The sequence below is a fragment of the Podarcis melisellensis genome (genome assembly GCF_964234715.1).
Source record: "Podarcis melisellensis genome assembly, chromosome: 3".
NCBI lineage: Eukaryota > Metazoa > Chordata > Lepidosauria > Squamata > Lacertidae > Podarcis > Podarcis melisellensis.
Genome location: NC_138530.1, coordinates 96,979,865 through 97,004,363, shown reverse-complemented (window position 1 = coordinate 97,004,363; position 24,499 = coordinate 96,979,865). Strand labels below are relative to the sequence as shown.

Here is a 24,499-nt window from a genome sequence, read left to right as displayed (position 1 = left end):
GAAATCGTGCTCTGGCGGAACGGCAGCAGTGGGAGGCCCCATTAGCTAAAGTGGTGCTTCAGGTTAAGAACAGTTTCAGGTTAAGTACGGACCTCTGGAACAACTTAAGTACTTAACCCAAGGTACCACTGTATTATTTACAACCGAGTTGGATTGCCACATTTTGAAGGAATTGAAGTAATGCATATTACCATCTCAAGAGATGGGGGCATGTAAGATCATTTGATGTCAGCGAAATAAGACTGATTTCCATTTAAAGAAACCCCTCAAGAGAATGTTAAGTCTAAAATGACCTACTGCTCCACTGAGAGTATAGCTTCAATTGAATGCATCTTTTACACCCATGCTTAGATATTGGCACACCACCCCAATATCTGGCCTGTGAGAGATTCCAGGATTTTCTTACCCAGGGTTTGGTTTTCCTTGGAATGAGGGACAGTGGAGGTTATGGCTTATTAAGACATAGATGCAACCTGAGCCTATCATGGTAGGTTTCACAGTCTTAGCACCTTAAAACGGTCTTGCTTCTCCCATAGCCAAAGCCTTGGATTCAAACACAACTTAAACATAGCTGTCAAACATTGTTCTGACTCTCCAGCTCACTGCTTTAACTTCTAGGTCACATCACTGCAAAACTCTCCTCCAAACTCTGGCTTTGTCTGTTGAGGGAGGGGCCCATTTGCCATACCCCTTAATCCCCCATCACCTTACCAGGAGGCCAATTTGGCTATTTCCAGGAATTAGAAGGCTTGATTAGATTTTCACACTTGGTGGGTCCAGGTATTAGAGGTGCCTGTCATACAGTTTAACACTCCAGGCTCAATACTATGTATGCTTTCAATCTGTTCCCCAAACTGTGGACAGTTATCCTTCCTACAAACGTAGGAAATCCCAGTTAATACTGCTTCCCAGAATCCTGTGCTCCTATTTGCACCATCAGTCAAGGTTCAGGGGTGGGACCATACTTTCTGGGAAACTGTGGTACTCCAGAAATTTGGATGATTTAAGTCCCAATATCCTCAGTGTGAGGGTTAGGCTGTTAGTGGCTTAAACTGGAGTTTGTGGCAATTTCAAATATAAATTATCCTAATAAATAATTGTGTACAATCATATATTTTCTTTCTGTGTATTCTTACATTTCCATAGGGTGAGCCGTGTTCAGTGTCGATAATTTTAAGTGTTAGGAAAATAGCACAGATATTTGGATAAGAGAATGAAACATTTTTTTAGTCAGAAGATGGGTGTTGATGTGAAGACTCCAGACCTCCCAAAGAGAGAGATCTGGCATAATATATTACAATTCCTCAAGTGCTGTTTTGTAAATATGTAGGCGCCAATAGGTATCATGACTGAACTGAGGGCGGGAGGATGTGTTGCAGTGTGTAGTAAACAGACAGTTAATTGTTAAAAGGTTGTGGGGGGGGGGAATAAGGAGGAGAACAAAATAAATAGTAATAATAATAACAACAAGAATAGAATGGGGAAAGAAGTCACCCCATTGGCCATGGTTGCAGTGGAACATCCTATCAGCAAGCAACATTCTGAAGAGCTGTGCCTTCTGCTTCCTTTCATAGCTTTTAGAGAAGTAGCTTTATAGAAAAAATGCGTGCTAAATTAACAGAGGAAGTTGCCAACTGATGGGCTGGTCCTGGCATAGGCAAACTCGACTCTCCAGATGTTTTGGGACTACAACTCCCATCATCCCTAGCTAACAGGGCCAGTGGTCAGGGATGATGGGAATTGTAGTCTCAAAACATCTGGAAGGCCGAGTCTGTCTATGCCTGGCGCGAAATGCACATCGAACACATATGAAAATAGAAATCCAAAACACAGAAAAGAACAGACGAATGTTTCCATTTAGGAAGGAATGGATTGAGCCCAATGAGGGCCCTTATGTATGCCTCCTTTCCCCTTACTTACTGGGGCACAGTAGGAGTGGCGAGAGTTTGTGGTAGAACCCACAGCAGAGCTTCTGATATGCAGCCTCAAGCGCGTTCACAGCATCCAGGCACAGTAAAAGCTATGGAAACTATATCCCACATGCTTTTCAGCTTATTTGGAACTGATGCTGCCATGAGCATTCTCTAGAATACTGGGAACCATGGGGAAAATAGTCCCCATGGTTCCTGACAGCCTTAGCTGTTTGAAGGCTTGCAGCAGCAACTGGAATCTAAAGTGCAATACTTTAGTACCACTATGGGACTATCTTGGCCACCCCATCACTGACCAAGGTATGTTTGGGAAAGGCAAAACCATACCAGGACGTGCATCTTTTGTGAAAGTTACTAATGAGAAATCCAATGTAGATAAGGACACATATACGTATATACACACATGCATTCTTTAATAGCTTTTAAAAATTCAGTTTACAGATGTACTGTAATACAAAAATGGATTTAGTTCGCATAACCTGTAAAAATGTCACGAGTGTAGCTACTTTCCTCTGCAATATCCCGGGGTATGCAATTAGTATGCAAAATACAAGAATTTTGGGTCCCGAAATGCGTTCCTTTTATTCATAAGCCATGATTGCATGCCAGATGGCATAAGCTGGCCCAGTAAGAGAAACAATGTGTTATTTTAAGAAACAGCCATATTTAGTCCTGCAATAAGTGGCTGCAATTCCCAGTGGGAAATGCATTTCTTTTCCTCTGGATGACAGATCTGGATTATGTTTCAAGTCCTTTTGTAATTACTTCTGAGTAATTTGGACAGTGCGTGCAGCCCCTGTGTGTATCCTGCTCAGTGGGAGATGATTAACCTCTTTTCTTCTTCTCTGATGGAAAGAGGATGAAATGAGTTCAAAAGAACGATTTCCCCTCCATTCTGTTCATAAATTCATTATAAAGGAAGTCTCAGGCTTGAGCTGAGACATTGGTGGAGGAATGACTAATGTTCTCTGCTGCAGCATTTAAACTTTAAAAAATAAAAGCTGGATTCAGTCAAATGCCTCAGACAATTACGCAGGGACCAAGAATACCAATGGCTATTAGATGGGTTGGCTACACTGAACAAGGGCAATTTAAATCTTAAAGCCTTCCAGAAGAAGGTCGGGCAGAGAAGAGAAACTTTTAAGAGCTGATGGTCGTGAGCCATTGTTGCTTATAGCACATATACTCATTCCACGATTGTCTGAGATCCCTTAACATTTTCTTCATTGCCTCCATAGCACCCTTAATGCCTCTTCCACATTCCAGCAGGTTTTCCAGCACATTGTCTGTTGCAAAATTGTGGGATCAGTTTCAGTTGATTTGGCCTGATGAAACAGACAAGGCGCATGCGATGACTCAACTACCAACGTGCTCCCTCAACCGTTATTCCTCTTGGCATACTAAAGATTGCTGAGGGGTATCACCAGGTGGAGTGACTGCCAGTCAACGGTGATGACGTTGATGGGTGGAGAATGTTGATGGGCGGGTGGATCAATGGCCTGACATGCTATGTTAGATCACACTCCTTGTTGATATACTTAGTTAGCCGCAGTTCAATTTTAGTTTTAATTTCATAGGTTGGAACACTCTGAAAGGCTACATCACACTTTATAGTTTTTGGAGTACACCTTAAAATGTAATGTAAAGATGATATATTTGTGGTCATTCATCAGATTGGCTGCTGCAGCTCTCTGGCAAAGTGTACACTCAGTGATAAGTCCAGGTGTTAGTGGTGGTTATATTTATTACCTGCCCTTTACTGGAAAGTCCCAGTGTGGGTTTACAGTAATATAAAACACAGCATTAAAACCAGCTCAAAACATTACAATCACAGAAATGCCGTTTACCTCCCCGCCAGAGCGGTACCTATTTATCTACTTGCACTTTGAGGTGCTTTTGAACCCTGGCAGGAGCTGGGACAGAGCAACAGGAACTCACCCCGTCACGGGGATTTGAACCACCGACCTTCTGATCGGCAAGTCCAAGAGGCTCAGTGGTTTTGACCACAGCGCCACCCGCGTCCTTCCCATACAGTAGAGCAGGCTCAGCCCAAGGTTGCCCAGCGAACATCATGGCTGAGTTGAGATTCACCCAGGTCCTAGTTCAATGTTCTAACGACTACACCAGTCAAACTATACCAAGCAAAATCCCCATAACAAAACAGGGACTTCATACTCTGACCTCTTCTCATCTTCTTATCCCCCTAGAGCATAAATAGGAGGGAATTACTTGCACAATGCATGCACTGTGAATTTGTCACCTCTGTACTAACTAACCAAAATGAGGAATAAGCTTCACAACAAATGAGGATGCCATGAGAAGGGAGGTGAGTCAACAGTTCAGGGCTACAGTTTACATGATAAATGTTAGCGAAGGAGCTTTGCCAATTAGTCTGTTTGCTCTTATCTCAAACCTTCCCACTGACTTCCTCTGCAAACCTTGTCTGCACACTCTCCCAGCTCCTTTGTAATCCTCCATGAAATTTACTATTCTCTACCAACTTGTAGTTTCTCCTGACACCTTTTTATCCCTTACTCATCCTTGTTTGCTATCCAAGCTGCTTAGGAGATTACGAGTGCAGATAGAAATGTTTTCTCTTTGCTTCATGCAGTGGATCTTGAAGGCATGCGCTGTCAGGAGTATACATGCTGGAACTCAACATGAGGTTGTTACGGTAAGTTGCCGGGCGACTCAGGGCAGCCCTGAACAGAGACTGGTTTGACAACAGCTGTGTTCACTGCCTGTGGAGGTGCTAAAAACTATGGCAAGCTCCCTAGCTGGTTTGGGGTTCTGGTGCAGGCCAAATAAATGCACCCTTGGCTCTCTCGTTCTCTTAAGAGTCAGGTAGATGGCTAGAACAGCTTGGAAGGGCCCTCGCACAACGTGTGTGTGTGTGTGTGTTTGTGTGTGCAACAGTAGGAGCCTGGCTGAAAAGCTTAAAGTCCGTGACAACCACAAGGGAGAGGGACTGAAGAAAAGAAGATACAAATTGGCCTTGCCACGTAGCGTGACCAATTGCAGCTGGGAGCTAGGTGGAGTCATCGATCTGAAGACAAGTGTAGACTCGCACATGCTGACCAGCTTCCATTTTGACTTGAAATGTTTGTTTTGGGCTTCTCGAAAGTATGTAAAGGCAAGAATCAGGCAGGGGGAGCGCCAGCCCGCAATAGCACCCACCTGAGAGGTGCTGGAACTGCGCTCTGGTACGCCCTGGCTGAAAAAAAGCACTGCATGCACTTATGATCTGTTAAAAATACCAAGTCTGTTCAATGCACCTAGTTGGGAGAAGGCTAGGCACATAGGAAGCGGCATTATATAGCATTAGGTCATTGGTCTGTCTGTACAGGGGTACTTCGGGTTAAGTACTTAATTCGTTCCAGAGGTCCGTTCTTAACCTGAAACTATTCTTAACCTGAAGCACCACTTTAGCTAACAGGGCCTCCCGCGCCACCACTGCGTGATTTCTGTTCTCATCCTGAAGCAAAGTTCTTAACCCGAGGTATTATTTCTGGGTTAGCGGAGTCTGTAACCTGAAGTGTATGTAACCCAAGGTACCACTGTATTGTCTATGTTGATTGGCTGCAGTTCTCCAAGCTTCAGATAGGAGTCATTCCATACCTACCTGGAGATAACAGGTGTTGAATTGAGACCTTGTGCATGCTAGGCATCTGCCCCACAGACCTATGGTTCTGCCCCATACATTCATTCTACAAACCATTTTGGCGAATGGCTGTGCAATGTGGTTTAAGGAATTAAATGGAGTTTATCATGGAGTAGGAGCTTCGTAGGAAGCTGTGATCAATTACATCTGCCTGGTGAATATGCCTGGATGATCTCTGTGTTCTCTATACATGGATTTTGTCAAATTGTCTTACATTTTTACATGTACACAAAGAACGTCTCCCATGCATGTATGCAGAAAAAAAACATACTGCACAAAGCTGCCCATATTCTCATGGAGTTTAAAGAGGAAGGAAGCCTGCTCCATCATTAGCTTGTCACATAAATAAAGAATTGCACAGCACACTGTGAAGTGGATTACATTTGTGGATTAGCAGCCTTAACAGTATAGCTTTTATGCTTGTTTAATGACTTCTTGCTATGTTAGCAGCCTTTTGTGTGGGTCAGGAACCAACCCTGATGTCAATGAAGTGATGATGCAACTTTTTATAATGGAAAAATATATTTGTTTCACAAAGCCGTTTAGGCACTAAGCAAAAAGTAAAACAACAACACACACCTTTTAGGTTTCTCCTAAGCACTGAGGAGATTTGAAAGAAATGCGTATTTTCCAAATTCATTATATACATTATATACAACCACAACAAACAAAACAGCCCAATGAGACATACGATATTATCAGAACATCTAAGGGGGGGGGAGGAGACTTCAGATATTGAAGTCAGAATATCTCTACCTAGTGACTCACAAGTACATTTTCCTTAGATACATACTATTACTTACATACATTTTTAAATTAGAAATTAAAGTGCTAGCTTAGTTTCCCAGCACTGGAATAAATTACAGCAAGATACATTTCATCCTTGCCCCCATGCAGATATATTTACACATACAGACTTCCTATTTAACAAGATTCCCAATCATTTCAATGGCAGGAGAGGATCTGTGTACATAAAGTAATTTATGTGCAGAGCAGTTCCCTCCATTGAAATGTATGTGGACCAGATAGGAACTTCTGCATTAAGATCAGATCAAATACTTGAGGCAATGGGGTGAATCATTAAAAGAAACCCCCTTGCCCAGTGCCTCTGATGACCCTTCTCTCTGAAGTGCCTGCATTTTCAAGGACTAACGACAAAAGACACACAAAATTGCTCACTAGGTGCTTATTTCACTTTCTGTAACAAGGTTAGCTTTTCTTTGGTGCAATATGGCAAGCATTTGGAAGAGCTTATTTGCTTGATGGACTCAAGTAGAGAAGTAAAAGAAATTTCACTTTATTCCATTTCTTGCGGTACTTGCCCGAGAACTAGTGCTATAAAAACCAGAACAAAACAAAGATGACAACAACAACAACAACAACAACAACATGTGACTAAGTTTTCAGCTTTCAACAAGGGCCCTACCCTCCATTATACCAAACACCACATATTAACATGGATGTAAGAGAATTGATGCTTTTGAATTATGGTGCTGGAGGAGACTCTTGAGAGTCCCATGGACTGCAAGAAGATCAAACCTATCTGTCAGGGTTTCAGTGAGAGAAGAGCAGATGGGGGAGGAGACAGAGAGCGAGGGGGAAGAATCCCAGAGAGATGAGGAGGAGGATGACGATGACCAAAGGTCGTCCATGAGTCTGTCCAGTGAGTCAGAGGACTCCCAAAAGGGGGCCCCCCTGGTCAGACCAAGGGGAGGCCAAGGGGGAAGCAGTCAGGAGCAGGGGAGCGAAGGGAGAACCCCCAGTGGGAGTTGGACACCGGAGCCGGCTTCTCAGCCGGAACGGAGTGAAGGGGGTGGAGTTACCAGTGTGTCAGAGGGAGCAGAGCAAGAAGGAGACAGGGGGAGGAGATCGGAGCAGGACGCTCTGCCAGAAAGGGCGGAGAGTAGCACCGGGAGCAGTGTAGCGGTCGAGAGAAAGGTCAGAAGCAACGTACGCGCGCCAAGTTCAAATGTGGAGGCGCGCGGAAGTGAGGAGAGCCCTGGGGAGGAGCCCGGCCCCAAAGCACGAAGGAGGGGGGCAGAGGCGTCAGAGGATTCAGCCTCGGGCGAGTCCCGGCGGGGGGAACCCAGGGGGGCAGAAAGACCCTGCGGAAAAGGAAGGAGAGGAAGAGGTGGTCCAGCACAAGCCTCTTAAACTGGTGTAGAGGCGGTACGGATTCAGAGGGGACTTCAGCGGTCTAATGTTACAGACGTAGAGCCACGGAGATGGAATGTAAAAGGAGCAATGATCTTCAATAAAGACTTTTGTAAATAAACTGGATTGGACTTGGGTCTCTTGTGAGCTGGGACCAACGGGTGGCTCTGACACTATCCATTCTTAAGGAAATCAGCCCTGAGTGCTCACTGGAAGGACAGATCCTGAAGCTGAGTCTCCAGTATTTTGGCCACCTCATGAGAAGAGAAGACTCCCTGGAAAAGACCCTGATGCTGGGAAAGATGGAGGGCACAAGGAGAAGGGGACGACAGAGGACGAGATGGTTGGACAGTGTTCTCGAAGCTACCAACATCAGTTTGACCAAACTACGGGAAGCAGTGGAAGACAGGAGTGCCTGGCGCGCTCTGGTCCATAGGGTCACCAAGAGTTGGACATCACTAAACAACAAGAGAATGCAGGGTGGAATCATAGGCACCAACTCCTAGGGGCAGGTTGTCCTCGCCCCTCTCGATATTTGTTGGCAGTGGGCTGAGTCCCCCCCCCCCCCATGTTGAGTGGGCGGAGGAGGCCGAGCATGGAGATAAGCACAGCAAAGCATCAGTGGCCGGCTTCTCCTGAGCGCAAGAGAGGAGGAGCCACCGGCTATTGAAGCCGCATGGTCCTGCGCTCTGGGCTCAGCCTCCTCCCAATGAATTGCACATTGTGTGTGTGATGTCACAGGGACATGTGATGCTGGGCTCCCTCATTGTTGGGAGCAATATTGGGTGGAATTCAGCATTGAGCTAATTTGGGAATGTGTATGCAGATGAAGCTTGATTCTGCAACTGGACTCCCCTGTTTTCCTCTCCCGACGCACCCACTAAACTTGTTTTTGGGTTTCCCCTCAACCCTCCAGAACAGATTTAGGGGCTACGCCATGGAGGAGGGGGCAGGACAGTTCAGCTAAGCTAGGGAACTGCGTTCTGTGCGCGCACGACAACTTCATTGAATCTCGCCAATCTGGTGTTTCTTCCTTAGGTGAAGAATTCACAAGGGAATCTCTGACTAAAGAAAAGTGACTGAAGCATGCAGAAGCACAGGTGCTGGAATATTATATATATATTTTAAAACAACCCCAATAATAATTCATTTTTAAACAGAGGACAAGCTCTATAGGGTCAGACCAAAGGCCTACCTTGCACATCTGTTCCCCAGAGTGGATAACCAAATACCTCTCCGGGAAGCCCCAAAGAATGACCTGAAAGCAATAGCCCTCTCCTCCTGTTGTTCCCCCTAGCAACTAGTTCCTTGTTATCCCTGAACCTGGAGGTGGCATATAGCCATCACCATTTAGGGCCTCTTGGGAACAAGGGACACCATCATATTTTATGCAGCTGAGATATTTGGGCGTCAGTGATATTTTGGCATCTAAAGCAGGGCTGTAGAACTACAGCTCCCATCGTGACCACCTGTGACCATTGGCCGTGCAGGTTGGGGCTGCTGGGAGTTTGGAGTCCAGCAACATATGGAGGACTATAGGTTTGCCACCCCAGTTCCAAAATAAAATGATGGTTGGATCTCAGAACCCTATTCCTAAGTGGCCTCAATAGTGTACCTCGCTGACAAGAATTAGAAACCCAAGGCCAATGGCAAGCCCACTCCTACTTTCTCAGGCTAAGTACACTGAGAAAGAACAGTACTTGCTCTCAAGTACTCGAGTAGAGGATTGCAGCCGCACCCTTTTACTAAAATGGTAGAATTGTGGGTCATTGTTATCCAGGCATAACAATGTATATTGATCGCATAACAGGAACTGCTCTCTGTACTTCCAGTTTGACCATGCCAGCCGTGGAATGACTGATGGGCACAATCTGAGGAATGTTCAAACATTTCCCCCTTTCTTTGCTAATAAAGCTAACCTGAAACTTTATGGCACATCAGCAGGTCAATTAATCCAGCAATTGTGACTGCAGCGATTGGTTACTAAGCATCCCTCTTTTTTCTTTCTTTAAGAATATTTGTTATACATAATATCAGTCTTCCTTCCACTCCCAGATTCCACTTGCAGATTCTTGTTATGAGTGTGTGTGTGTGTGTGTGTGTGTGTGTGAGAGAGAGAGAGAGAGAGAGAGAGAATGAGTGAAATACCATATTTTTCTGTGTATAAGACTAGGTCCCCCCCCCTAAAAAATAATGTCAAAAATTTGGGGGTGTCTTATACATGGATACATCTCCCCCCCCCATTTTCTTAAATCTGAGTCCCCCCAAATATGGGACATCTTATACACAGGGGTGTATTATAGACGGGAAAATACGGTAAAAGGGGAAGGCATGTTTGCACCTGCTTGTTATTGCAGAAACGACAGCCATTCCCAAGTGGCAAAGGAGCAAACCCTGTTTGGAAAACCACTCAAAAGTGATCTTCTCACAGACGTGGCAAGCACCTTAGACAGTGATGTGCCTCCAGGCCTGTCTAGATCATCCATTTTACCTTGCAGTCTAGCCAAGTTGTTTTTTTAATAAAATAAAAAAAGCAATGTCATGGAGCACAGTTCCATGTACTGTTTGGTAACATACCGTAATATGGCTCGATACTGTACACAAGTGGAAAGTGCTACCATACACACAAGGAAGGGTAGTGGCGGTGGAGCTGTTGATTTGCTTGTCTGGCTACATCCCTTTGGGGATTTCCTCTCAGCCTTTGGGACAGGGACATGAGGAAACCACAGTTAAAAGAGAGGCTGGGAAAGGAGAGAATCTGGCTTGTAGGGTCAGTAGGGAAAGCACAAGTTTTCTATGCAGAAGGTCGCCTTCAATCCACATTATCTCTAGGCAGAGTTGAGAATGGTTCTTGCCTGAAACTTCGAGAAGCTGTTGAGCTAAGGGGACCAGTGGTTTGATTCAGTGTAAGGCAACTTCTAATGCAACCCTGTCCAATGCATTTTTCTGGTACCCAGATTAAGTTTTCCTGGAGAAAACTCTTAAAAACACACACATACACCTATGAACACTGGATTCCAGGTGTTGCATGAAAAACAAGCAGTATGTGGGAGATCCCTCATGTGAAGAAAGAATGGATAAAGCGTATACACTTGAGAGACATTGTTTAGGAAAGCTGTTTCCCGTTACAAATGAAGGTGAAGGCTTTGTCACCAGAATCCCAGCTTCAGGGAAACTTCACGCCAAAGGTCATTCCAATGCAGAAAATCAAAGTGAACATTGGGCAGGTGCACATATGCCTATTTTGTCAGATGTGCGCATTATGTGTTTATTCGTTAGGAAACCACCGCTCAGTGCAGTTTCCTACAGCATAAACACAGGGCACACATGGCATTATGTTCCTCACACCTAACAGCGCACATGCAATTTGCTATTACAGAAGTGATACTAATCTAGGACATTGTCTTCTGTGAAAAGACACTCAGAGGTTACCAGCTCTCGGTTTCTGCTTCGCTAGAAGATTGAGCATCAGATAAATTCCATGTGCAGACCAGCATCTCTGTTCCCCTTCAGTATGTTGGTATTTTGAGGCAACGACTTCAGATTCTTCACCCTTTAGCTATGGCTGTTCCTTCTTTTCCAGGTCCTGGTATTGATTCCCATTTCAATTTGCAGTTCAGTCGTCTCATGGGACTCACTTGTGCAGGTGAGGAACCATGATAGAAATGGTTGCCACAAGTCCGTATTCCACCATTTTGCCACAAGTCCATGTTCCCAGCCTCCATCTCAGGGGAATTCCTCCATTCTAAGAAAAGAAGGGGAAAGTGTTATTGAAATACTATGAAACACTTCATGCTGCCATTGAGCTAATATATATTTTTTATCCAGCTGTATAATGAGTACTGGAATAGTATTTTAAAGTTTGACTGCATTGGTGGTTTACTATATAAGAAGATCGCTGCTGGATCACACCAAGAGCTTCTCTTGTCTAGCATTCTTACCTCACAACGGCCAACCAGATGCCTATGGAAAAACCCACACATAGGCTCTGAGTGCAACAGCAGTCTCCTCACTTGTACTGGTAATTCCAAGCAATTGTTATTCAGGCACATACTGCCACTGATACTGAAGGCAAAAAAACACTTGAGGGCATGAAGCGAGGCTGGCAAGTGGTGTGCCAAGGGCCAGATAGAGGCCTGGAGGGCCACATTTGGCTCCTCGGGCTCTAGACTCCCCACTGCATGGCACTGCCTGTTGTAACAAAACATGCCTCCTTTAAAAACGACAGCACATACCTAAAGGCTTAAATGATAGAAATGGCTCCTTAACTAGTAACTCCTTGAGCTAAATTAGATTTCCTGCACTGCACACAGGTCTGCTTTATTTATTCATGCCGTGTTTTACAAGTCATACTAGAACCCCATGAAAAATTAAGCTGGGGATATAAAAGATTCATGGCTTAAGCTCCTGACCCATTAAAAGCTCAGAGCTTTGTGCAAAAGCAGTTCTCTCGGGGCACCTTAGCATACAGTCGAGTAACTACATGCATGCCCTGTTCAACTGCTCCCCTCTTTTCTTTGTCCGCTGAGGGACTGTGACATTTGTTGGTGGCCATGTAAGCAGCTCACCAGTCAACACTTCCTGAGTCTTGGCCACTGAGCTTTCATAAGCCTACGAAACTCTCCTGCCCCCAAAGCTGAAGAGGGGCCCATTTGCTCACAACTTGCTTTGCCTCCTTTCGCCCCTGCGTTATCCCTCAGTTTTATTTTTAATTTTTTAAAGCAAACGTTTAGACGACAAACGCGGCAAAGCCCGGTTAAGCACAGCTCTGAAAAAGCAGCGGGGACCAAGTGAAACTCCGTAGGCACTTCCTAGCAATCGTCTGGGGATAATTGCTGTCAACCAGAACTCAGCCTTATAGGCCCCGATAGAAAAGCTCCCCTAACTGCTAGTTATTTGTTCTCTTGCAAATAGAGGCTTAGCATCCGCGTGGGTGGGATGTGCCTGGATTTTCAGCAATTATGGGTTGCATTCTCAGCAGGTGCAGCAAGGCAACCTCCCTTGGTTTAAATCACCAGCGCTTCGCTCGAAGACCTGAATGTTTTATCGTTAACGTTAAACTCATGCCAATATGTGCTGTGTTTCTCAGGTTGCTGGAATGATTCTGATTTTGTTGTGAAAATCATTCTTCCTATTCCTGCCTGGCAAGACTCCTGGGCAGTTAAGAGAAGAGGCAGAAATTTAACAGGCTGTGTAGAGGGGGAAAGGTGGCAAATCCAGCGAGATTTACTGGATAACTACTTGACCCAGTGGTATTTTACTGTGACGCACATATATTTACATGGTAAGCTAATCGTCTGTGAGATGTATTTTTCAAGTGGAAACTATTTTTCATATATCAGGAACAATCAGAAATCATGGGAAGCAGGAGAGAGGTAAAATTCTCCTCACCACCTGGTGAATTTATGTGCAAGTGCCAAACTTTTAACCACTGCCTTTCTTCTAGAAAAAAAATGGTGCTGGAACTGCGTACTCTTGAGTACCCCCAGGGGAAAAAACCACTGGTTGTATTTTTGTACAGGGCAGCTTCAAAGACTGTTTGTGCAGACATCATGTTAGAGAGATCTTAAACGTGGTTAAAAGATTGGTAGCAGGCAGCAACTCACTCCCTCTCTTCCTTTGGCAGCATTACTGATAGTGTGGTCGCCATGGAGTGGAGTAGCTTGGGGAGCAGGTGGCTCTGTGGTCTAAACCACTGAGCCTCTTGGGCTTGTCGATCAGAAGGTTGGTGGTTCGAATCTGTGTGCTGGGCTGAGCTCCTGTGGCTCTGTCCCAGCTCCTGCCAACCTAGCAGTTCAAAAGCACACCAGTGCAAGTAGATAAATAGGTACTGTCCAGCGGGAAGGTAAACAACGTTTTCTGTTCTGTTGTGCCAGAAGCGGTTTAGTCATGCTGGCCACATGACCCAGAAAGCTGTCTATGGACAAACGCCGGCTCTCTCGGTCTGAAAGCGAGATGAGCACCGCAACCCCATAGTCATCCTTTAATGAACTTAACCGTCCAGGGGTCCTTTGCTGTTTTACCTTAGCGTTCGTGCAACAGCGCTAACTGTGGATAACAGTAACTAGGGACTGGCATCAGCTGTATTGCAAGCCAGTTCCAACTCTGGTTGAAAGCTAAAATTCTGCAGGATTTCAGTCAGGGGCCATTCCCAGCCCTACCTGAGGATATCTGGTATCAAACCTAGAAGCTCCTGCAGGTAGACTACCGGCTCTGCCACTGACCTATGGCTTTTTCTTCTCTGCCACCCACTGTGCATTTTGCCTGTGCTTCAGAGGGTGGTGCTCTCCTCATTCTCTATATAAAGGTGAGCCTGGTTTATCAGAGCACTTAAAAGCAATCACCTCATTTTAGGGCTTTGATCTGTTAATTAAAAAAAATAAATTATATGGCTCCTACCAGTTGGGCTGCTGGAAATCTTAGCAAACTAATTACAGTGCACATCCAGCACAAAGTTTGCAAAGAGCCACGGGTGCTTAACTCTACAAGCCTTAAGCAGTTCCACAGACATTACTGGACATGAAGGCACAAGGACAAACTCAACATGCAGGCTTTGCCATCTAGATTGTAAGTAGGGTATCCTTCTGCCCCAGGGTGTTTTTTAAAAAAATATGAACTCTGTTCCACAGTTATGATCCAGTCTGCTAGCTGCCTTTCTTTAGAAGTGCAAGGCCTGATAAAACTGCTAACAGGTACAGGCATCTCTGTTTGCTCTCTGGACAAGGGCCAATATTTGCAGGAAGTCAAGGATGTGTTGTTTCATGGCAGGAACTTCCCAGCCTTGCAAAACTAGGCCTGGATTACAGAGCCGCAGGTGTACGACTCTCAAACGGCTCATCCTCTGACTAATCAATTGTGTAAATAACGTGATGATGAATTATATCTGGGCATTTTGTAGTTTAGATTAACAGAGATTACCTGGTCTAAAAGGCAGCATGTGTGTTGCCTGCGTGTTCTTAAAATGCAACACTTGAATGCTTTTAGTTTAATGAAAGCTTGTTCTGTGTTAGTGAGTATCACAAAAAAACAAGCCTCTTGCAGGCACATGACCGTACATTTTACCACATTTATGCGAGCACAAAATGTGCAATTAGTTGCCAAGAATGTTCAACAGAGAGCCTTATTTGAACATTGTACGTCCTGGCTCTCAGATGGTCTTTACTATGATCCCCCTTCAGAGCCTTTATAAGTGCTTCCAAATTAGTAATTAGTGGTGCCCATTACAGTGGGCGTTGAAGCTCATTGGGTGACCACAAAGCTGGTCAGTCCACCTCAGAGGATCCTTGTGAGGCGAATAAAATGGGTAAAGTGGGGGAAAGCACAAACACTGCCCTGAACACTTTGAGGAGTGGGCAGGATATAAAAATGCTAATAGAATTAATGTCTCTTGGAAGTTTACAAGTGGGACATTGGGATAACAGCATTGCCCTGGAGTTTGTCCCCACCATTTCAGATTCAGGAAGGGAGAAGGCTGTTTGTGTTATAATCTCTTAGGCTTTTTTTAAACAAAAAAATCAAGTTTTTGGATTGTCCACCCATTTTAGAGATGGGAACATGTTTTCTCGAAAGACTTCTACAGGCTCAATGCCTTGATAAGGTGGCACATATGATGCTTGATTAACTATTTTGAAGTGTCTGCTCTGCACAGTTGGCTGCTTCCCAGTTGTGGCACAAATTGTTTTTTATCTGTGATTTCTGGATGCCACAAGTGGATGGTATTGATGAGCGACAGGGGACTTGTAAGGGTATGAAATAGGGGTGTGTGTGTGTGTGTGTGTGTGTGTGTGTGAGAGAGAGAGAGAGAGAGAGAGAGAGAGAGAGAGAGAGAGAGAGAGAGAGAGGTCGAGTTATATGTCTTAATATACACATAAGCAGCAATTCTTGCCAACAGATTGCGGGTGGGATGGAGGCCCCAATCCACATACATTGTACTGGATCCTGAAAATCCTGTTGGTGGTTCATGGCTCTGAGTAAGCCATGACAACAAGAGCCAGAGTTTGGTTTTCCCTCCACCCCCACCCTCTGAAATCCTGCCTAAATTTGCATGTATAGTTATATATTAGTATGCACGTATTTTATGCAAACTGGTGTCCCAAATTTCTGAAGTAGCAAGTAGCAGCAGTTTAAATGTATGATACCAGAACAGCCGCCATGTACCAAATAACAAGAAATTGTGGAGACTACCAGGACAGAAGCAGGATGGTCATACGTTCTAGACTAAGGGGAATTTAAGAAGCATAGACTCTGTTATGTACATTCTCAGGTGAATAGCCAATCCCATCCTGCTTGCTTGCCCACAGGGATCCACAGGGATCTACAGTGCCATCTGAAGCAGAACCCACATCCTCTGTTTATTTTAAACAACTCTTGCTCCATCATTCACACACTGATTCCTGCCTTCATTGATACCTCAATCAGCTTGCTTCTCCCTGATGCATGGCTGGGTCAACCCAAATTCTCAAGGTATCTGTTCCATCTACTCTCCTTAGGCATCTCTGTCTCACTTGCAAGTTAAGTCTAACTAAATTCAGCGGGACTTACATTTGGGCAGCAATGCTAAGGATCAGGACTGGACCATGGTATTTTCTGCAACACAGACAAGACCAGTATGTACCGTATTTTTCGCCCTATGGGACGCACTTTTCCCGCTCCAAAAATGAAGGGGAAATGTGTGTGCATCCTATGGAGCGAATACAGGCTTTTGCTGAAGCCTGGTGAGCGATAGGGGTCGGTGCGCACCGACCCCTCTTCCTCTCCAGGCTTCAGAAAGCTCTGCACAGCCCTATGGAGCCCAGCGCGAAGCCGCGCCGGGCTCCCGAAGGTTGTGCAGAGCTGCCTGCGCTCCTGGGATCGGCGCAGCTCCACGCAAAGCCGCGCCGGGCTCCCGAAGGTTGTGCAACCTCCCAGAGCAATGCTGAAGCTGCGCTCAGCTTCGACATCGCTCTGGCTCTTGTTCTGGGGGCGCCTGGGTGGGGGGGGGAGAATAATTTCCCCCCTTTATTCCCCCCCCCAAATCTAGGTGCGTCCTATGGGCCGGTGCATCCTATAGGGCAAAAAAATACGGTAATTACAGAACCTTCTGTTTATTGACATGAGGAAGGGCTTTCACAAGAGCGTAGGGAGAACCCCTTTCTGGGTCAGGTCAAAGGCACATCTTGCAGCCTACGGAGAACTCACAGGCAGCATTTGAGAGCAAGCACGTTCTCCCCGCTTGTGATTCTGGGCCACTTGTATATTGCTTCTTCAGCTGCGGGCAGAAATGATTAGGATATACATGTGAGGTATTTGTGGTGAGGCTTCCCCGCCTCTCGTAAAAAATTGTATTAGATTTATGAGAGAAAAGGCTATTATTGCAGTTATTCATTTTCCCCAGGAATGGAGATAAAGAGATTTGTTGTTTTTGCTATGCTTAAAATAAAACCTTAATGGGAATCTGACCTCGGGCATTTCGGTTCTGCTACCTTAAAAGAAAAAAATACCAACCAACGTTTAACTGTTTAGCATTCTGTACAGAAGCTATCAAGTGTTTTCTGCTTTGAACCCCACCCTACCCAAAGTTAACACCATAGGAATCCTCTGTGTTGGAACATCAGTAGTAGTGCCGGATTTATGTGCAAGCTAAACAAGCTATAGCTTAGGGCCCCACTCTCTTGCCCCCCCCCAATATTCTTCTTCTTAATTGTATTTCACTATTAATATACTTCTTCTTGAATGTATTTCAGTTCAACAACTACTTTGATAAAATACATATTTTGCTATGTGCAAATGGCTTTAGATTAGGTCTATAAATTACCATTTAGCATATATTCAACACAAAAACAGTGACAATTTGTTGTTGACAAAGGACAGCCAGATATATAAAGGGCCCCATGACCTTCAGTAGCTTAGGGCCCCATCAAACCTAAATCCAGCCCTGATCAAGAGTCACATCCTAGTGTGCAGTCATGGCCATAACCCTAACCGACTGCGTTGAGAAAGAATATGGAGAGAGACTCAGTTTCCCCTCTGCTGATCAGGGGAATTCATTAGCGTTTGGATCCTCAAGACCGAATGGATCTCGACTGCTTTCCATTCAAAATACCTCAGGGGGATTAAATCCACACATTTCAATTGCAGATTGCACATTTTGAAAATTAACGTCAGCAGACATAGATAGTTGCAAAAGCTGTCTGCGATAGAGGAAGGAAGGAAGGAAGGAAGGAAGGAAGGAAGGAAGGAAGGAAGGAAGGAAGGAAGGAAGGAAGGAAGGAAGGAAGGGAATGTCAACAGATAAGGACCATAGCTGTCAACTTTTCCCCTTTTTAAAGGGAAATTCCCTTATTCCGAATAGGATTCCTCGCAGGAAAATGGAAGAGTTGACAGCTATGATAAGGACTGGGCCCTTGGGAGGTTCTTAATTTGAAAGGGAGCTGTTAGGTGCTGGCTGGTCAGCGCTTTTCTAAACGTGCTGAACTCTGTTCTGTGAGAATCAGGCTGTAATTAAACAATTGACACTACACTTAGTAATCATGGTTCTGTGCTTGACTGTGGTTCTTTGAAATGCACCTTTTTAATCCAGATGCTACAAGAAGAGAAACCCTGTAATTTGCAAGGTGTAGGTGTGGTGGGTAAGAGAGAGAAAGGAAACTTCAACTGTATACTGTCCCTGCCAGATACATATGAACTGCCCCTATCTCTCTCTCTGTGGCTGTGCACACACCATAGTTTTAAAAATGTATTTGATGCATGTGACTGTCTCCAGAAAAATAATTTGGGAACTGTAATTTGTTGAGGGTGCTTTGTTGAGTATACTTGAAGAAGCGTCTCCACCTCCATCATTCTGCCTGGACACTGAGGTCCAGCGCTGAGGGCCTTCTGGCGGTTCCCTCGTTACAAGAAGCCAAGTTACAGGGAACCAGGCAGAGGGCCTTCTCGGTAGTGGCATCCGCCCTGTGGAACGCCCTCCCACCAGATGTCAAAGAGAAAAATAACTACCAAACTTTTAGAAGACAACTGAAGGCAGCCCTGTTTAGGGAAGCTTTTAATGTTTAATAGGTTATTGTATTTTAGTGTTCTGTTGGAAGCCGCCCAGAGTGGCTGGGGAAACCCAGTCAGATGGGTGGGGTATAAATAATAAATTATTATTATTATTATTATTATTATTATTATTATTATTATTAAAGCACATTACGTCTCCCAAAGGATCCCGAGAACTACTTTGTGAATGCTGTTGGGAACTGTAGCTCTATGAGGGGTAAAGTACAGTTTCTAGGATTCTTAGTGTCCTTTAAATGTGCTACAAATGTGTGGGGTGCATGCAACCTATGTCTTGAAAGTGAAGTAAATGGGGATTGTTTGTTATATGTATTTTCAGCAACTAAAAAATAAGTAAACAAAAATACTGCAAATTCTTCAGCTGGGAATTCCTCCATACAATGTCCACAACATAACACAGACACATGGGCCTCATTAAATCTGGAAAAGTGCAAGAGGAAGGGCACCCAGACCCTATCCGCCTAAAAACAACAACATGCAAGCATTCTGCCAGCTGTGCACAACAGGCACCAATGAGTTGTTTGTAGATTATGGTCAGCTTCTGGACAGACCGTGGTGGCTTTGTTTAGCAATTGACTATTCCAGCATACTCAAGGCTGCTGTGTCCCAGCCTTAGGATGCTTGCAGACATACCGTACCTATCTACAAGAACACCTGGCCGGTTATCAACCGGGTTTCCAGTGTTTGTTTGTTTAACTTGAAACTTTGCTTGGGATAGGGAAGGGTGTCATTTTGTAGTTGTCACGTGGGACACCAAAGAGCCCTCTGCGCAGCCAGCTGTTTCTGGAAACAGGAAGTGCTGCTTGATCCCAGCACATTCCTGCTTAGAAGAGAGCAAAGAAGTTGCTAGTTCTTGCAAAGCTCCTCCTGTGCATTGGTGCCCCTGCAAACAGCCTAGAATGGATGAAAGGGGTGTAATCTGATGACCACTGAGTGCTTAATCTCTGTTCATTCCAGCAGGACTTGTAGTATACTTACCTGGATACTGGACTTTGCCCCTTGTTATGGAAGGACATGGAGCCTGTCATAAGTCAGGGACATTCTGTCTTGATATAGCACTTGATAGACACAGGGTCAGTATTCATGCTCAGTGTCCCATTAGCACATCCAAAATCACATATGGAAACAGTGGTGCAACACACAGATAGAGATGGCAAGTATTTCTGTATTCTCTGTACAGTATTCTGCATTTTATTTGCCACTGGGATTACTGGAATCATTGTCATTAGCTGCGCATACAAATGTTTTCTCACAAGGATAGAGCACAGTTGCACAGACAGAGAAGAAAAGGTCTAGTGCGATCCAGCCTTCTGTAAAATCAACACGAGCAAGGCCCAAGTCTGTGTGGAACTTTCCACAACTACAGGGCTTTTGCATGTTAAAGGGGTTTTTCTTTTAATCTCTCCGGTGAGTATACCCTCACCCAGGGACGCGGACTTATAAAAAATATTGGGGGGGCCCGGGAAAGCTCATGAATAATAAATAAGCTCGAGAATATGCAAATAAAGTGGCGCCGCCTCCTCGTGAGCGAATAGGGGAGAGCGTGCTGCGCCTATTAATCAGCTCCAAAGGAAATTGGGTGGAGCTTTTGCTCGGGAGGGAGGGCAGGAGGCATGCAGCCTGCCCCTCCCTGTGCATTTTGGGCTGGGGGAGGGGCGGCGATGGCGCTCTGCTGGAGGGGCGCCGGAGATTATTGGGGGGGCGGAGCCCCCCCAAACGAATTTTTGAGGGGGCTCGGGCCCCCTCAAGCCCCATGGAGTCGGCGCCTATGCCCTCACCATAAGCACGTTGTGGAACCTACTTGCAAGAAAGCATGGCTAGGTTCACAAGCGAATGTCCATGTTTAGTGGGAAGTGAGTCCCACCAGGTTCAGCAGGATAAAATCATATTACGGAGGATTGCAAGCCTAATGCTCAAAATTTCCTTTCTGTGCAGCTGCAGCCATATTGCCCAGCTGCTATCACTTTGAGCAAAATGATTTAAATGAAATCAAACAGCAAGACAAATTCCACTTCTCAGTAAATCAGAAAATGGGGGTGCCAGGAGACAGGTGGTACAAGCTATTACGGGGATATGAGAGGAGTCGTGTGACTCAACAAACCAGGTGAAATGAAGAAGAGGAAGGGAGACTGGCAAAAATTTAATTTAGCATGGTTTGCTTGCATGTGCAGAGGGAGCCCAGACAGGGAAATGAGGCAGGGGACCAAAACGGACAGCTCCCAAACAGCAAGGGGTCCAGTTTGCTTATCTTGATTAGATATAATTAAGTCCTGGGTGAATTACTAGATTTCCTGTTAACATAGCAGGAACTTTGGTAAACAAGCTATTTGCCAGGCAGCAGACTTCAGAGGTGAATTTTGACTTCCTTCTGAGGGTTTGATCCCACTCTAGCAAAGTAACACGACTTTTAAAAAGTCAGCTTAAAAGCCCTAGGATTCTATGTCATGCGAAGAAGAGAAAAACAACAACAACATTTCTGAAAAGCAGATCAGGTGTACATACTGAACGACATTGATCTGCATAGAATTTGAAACTCCAAATGCAGCCATTGTGCCCAAATGCAGCCATTGTGCCCATCTATATCTTTCCTCCCTGTCTTTGTAGATTAGGTCCTCTGTTGTTTATGCCCCTTATTATGGTTCCTCCCATGTAATAGGTGAAGGGAGGAGGTCACTGTGTAAAGAAACACTCCAGTACAGCCAAAGATACATAAGATAATATAAGATGGGCATTGCATACCCATTATCCTTACCTGGCTATGATGTTTTCGGAGGTACTATAACATGGTCTTAGCCTCCTTGGCTTTCTTACATGTGTACAGCCATTTGATTATCCGAGCATTGCGTTCAATTACTGAGGTGCCAGTAGGGACCTGTTCTGTGAGCTCTTCTTCCAGGAGACCGTCGTCGCCGCTGTGCCTCGTGAAGTCGCTTTCCGACGTTGCCACACTGATGCTGCGGATACGGAAGGAGAAGTTGTCAGAAGCCACCGAAAAGTTCTCTTGGCCAAGGTCCTCTATTACCTCAGTGTCCAGGCCACAGTACTTGAAGAACGTGTCAAACTCGGAGAAAGATTTCGAATACCGAGAACTAATGTCCGACTGGGACCGGTGCAGACCTTTCCGCCTCACCTCCTTGATCTCATGAGGGGCTACCGTCAAATTCGAGGCGTTTTCACATCTGCTGGTGAGGATGGCTGCTGGGCCTGTGTTTGGGGGCGCATTGTGTCCTGCCAGATCAGAGTTTTGGCTTGCGCCTTTGACCAAAATGGACCCTTCTGTTTCAGGCTCAGCGATATCTTCCTTCAGAATGGCCTTGGCTGCCTCAGAAGGCGACGGTTTTTCCTTGAAAGGACTCGGGAACAGCCTTCGGACCAGACTCCCACGAGCGCTCTCCTGGCTTTGACCTCTCACAAACTCACATTTCTGGCGATAGATCACCAGAGAGTCTGGCCTGATCTGCCTCTTGGCGCTGCTGCGCCTCACGATCGGAAGGTCACCACGCTCAAGCGGAAGGGGGCTGGGATCCATGGCGTTGTTCACGTTGGATGGGGCACGCTTCTCCTCAGGCAGGTGATTGTTGACTTTCTTGCTCTCCACAGAGGTGCTCTCGCTGCTGCTGCTCTCGGAAGCTGAGCTGAGTGCGGTGACCGGCTCCTGCTTAGTGTTGATTACCTGCTGGCTTTTGACATACTTGGCCTTGTCTGCTGCCAGTCTTTCCACGGCGCTTTTCCGGCCTGGGTTGCCCGCCTCCATCTGCTTGCGAAGGTATTCGGGGCCCTTGTTGAGCAGCCGCACTGTCAGCGAGGAATGGAAGCCAGAGATGGCATGCATTCTCACCGCGCGAGAGATTTCTGTTGGCATAGCAGGCAGCTCTCAGGTGTCCCACGAGCTCACTCACAGTTCAGGAAAAAGAACAGCCGATTTCACAATCCCCGTCTCCTCCCTTAAGTCCCAAGCCTTCATGGATAACAAATTCGGGGATCCTTCCCCAAAACAGCCAGCCCCTGCTGCTAGCTTGCTCTGTTTTTATTACTATTATCTATCTTTGAAAGAAGAAAACTCCTCTCTGCCTTAGAAACAGCCCAACTGTCTGCGCTTGCTGCAGACACTCTGACTGCACGCACCTCCACACAGCTGCTTCCTTGCACATTCACCTTTCGGCTGAGCCAACCCCTGCGAGCCAGACACAGCCAATCCTGTCTGAGCACCGAGGCCTCTCTGACATCACCCAGAGAAGGAGATGGCTCATTGACGTTAGAGGAGTGGCTCAGACCATCAACACTCCATTTGCCTCTAGCAAGGACAAGCCCTAATGAAAGTGTTTGTTTAGCATATGCTTTCAGCTGCCTCCTCCTACAGCAGCCAGGGAAGTCTGTGAATGAAAATACCAGAGGAGTCCTCCTGCAGCAAAAGGCTGAGGGACAGAGGTGCCTGGGAGAGAAACTTTGCAAATGCACTGCTGCCTCCTCCTAGAGGAACCAGGTTTAAAAGGGGCACGGGATTGCTTCTATTACCTGTTTTGTTATTTTGGAAATTTCCTGCCACAGCTCCAGAACTAGCCCTATTAAATATCTTCTGGGGCAACAATAGACACACACATAACAAGGAGCCCATAAGTCATTGACTCAAAGCTGCTAGAAATTTCAGAGAACCATCAGGGAAAGTGAGATAGAAGCAGCTAAGGATGCATTTGCTTTTTAAACCAGAGTTTAAAACGCAGCGACTTTTTGCATGCACATCATTTGCTCTATCATTGAATTGCAGTCCTTCCTTCACCCAATGAATACCCTTCATTCTTTGCTTTAAAAAGCCATCAGGCAGCTCAACAGCTGCTGTGGCTTGCCCTGGGGATATGTAAAGCGATTGCTATCTGGAGATTTCCTACCTTGAAGTCAGAGGTGCTGTCAAGCTTGGTTCATTAATATATGTCAAGTGTTTAGGGACTCATCCTTACGCAAGTGATTATTAAGGCATCTGACTGGAAGAAACAGTTGTGACATTTGGAAACTGACTGGTCAAATACTGTCAATGGGCCACCTATCATTTGACTTTAGTCCAATATGGCCAAGATCTGTAAGAAGTCAAGAAAAAAACATATTGGGTAAGTGCAGCCTCCATGTTGTTGTTTTGTTGTAGCAGGCCTTAGATCAGTGTTAGCCAAACTTGGGTCTCTAGCTGCTTTGGGACTACAACTCCCATCATCCCTAGCTACAAGGACCAGTGGTCAGGAATGATGGGAACTGTAGTGGTCAGGGATGATGGGAACTGTAGTCCAAAAACAGTTGGAGACCCAAGTATGGGAAACACTTCTTTAGGGAACTGACGGAAATGACTGGCAGAATCTGAGACCAGGGAGAAGAGTCGGTGGAAGAAGATTGGAAGAAATTTAAAGTTTACTTACAGAAACATTGTAAAATTAAGGAATGTTAGAAGGATGTTGGAATGAAGTTATGTGGTTTTAGCAGAAATGTTATAAAGGATTAAGAAAAAATGGATTGTTAATTGGTGAAAGGAGGGAAAGTAAAGTTACATCAGTTTAAGATAAATTACAGGACAAAAATTGGGAAAGATGGAAAGGATTTGCTGAAATAGCTAACCGAACTAGAATACAAAAAAGGGAGGTGTGAGGAAGTCAAGGAAACAAGCAAATGAAAGATAAGTTATGGGAAGGTTTTTGTTTGTTTGTTTGTTTCAAATTGTTTCTATTGTTTTGATTTT

General features: G+C 45.3%; 2 protein-coding genes across 2 annotated transcripts in view; both read right to left on the bottom strand.

The window, feature by feature from the left end:
* Positions 1–6,095: 6,095 nt before the first annotated feature.
* ALKAL2 (ALK and LTK ligand 2) overlaps positions 6,096–24,499 on the bottom strand; it is a 156,503-nt gene continuing 138,099 nt past the window's right edge. Inside the window, exon 6 of the mRNA XM_081906659.1 lies at positions 6,096–7,131. The gene's annotated coding sequence lies outside the window, so the exon portion shown is untranslated. The remainder of the gene's footprint in view (positions 7,132–24,499) is intronic.
* Positions 8,009–22,980, bottom strand: FAM110C (family with sequence similarity 110 member C). Its single transcript, XM_081906488.1, has 2 exons — positions 21,533–22,980; positions 8,009–11,491 (listed from the first exon to the last, which is right to left on the bottom strand). Exon 1 carries the CDS (start codon positions 22,640–22,642, stop codon positions 21,557–21,559), a length of 1,086 nt encoding a protein of 361 aa, XP_081762614.1. The 5' UTR covers positions 22,643–22,980; the 3' UTR covers positions 8,009–11,491; positions 21,533–21,556.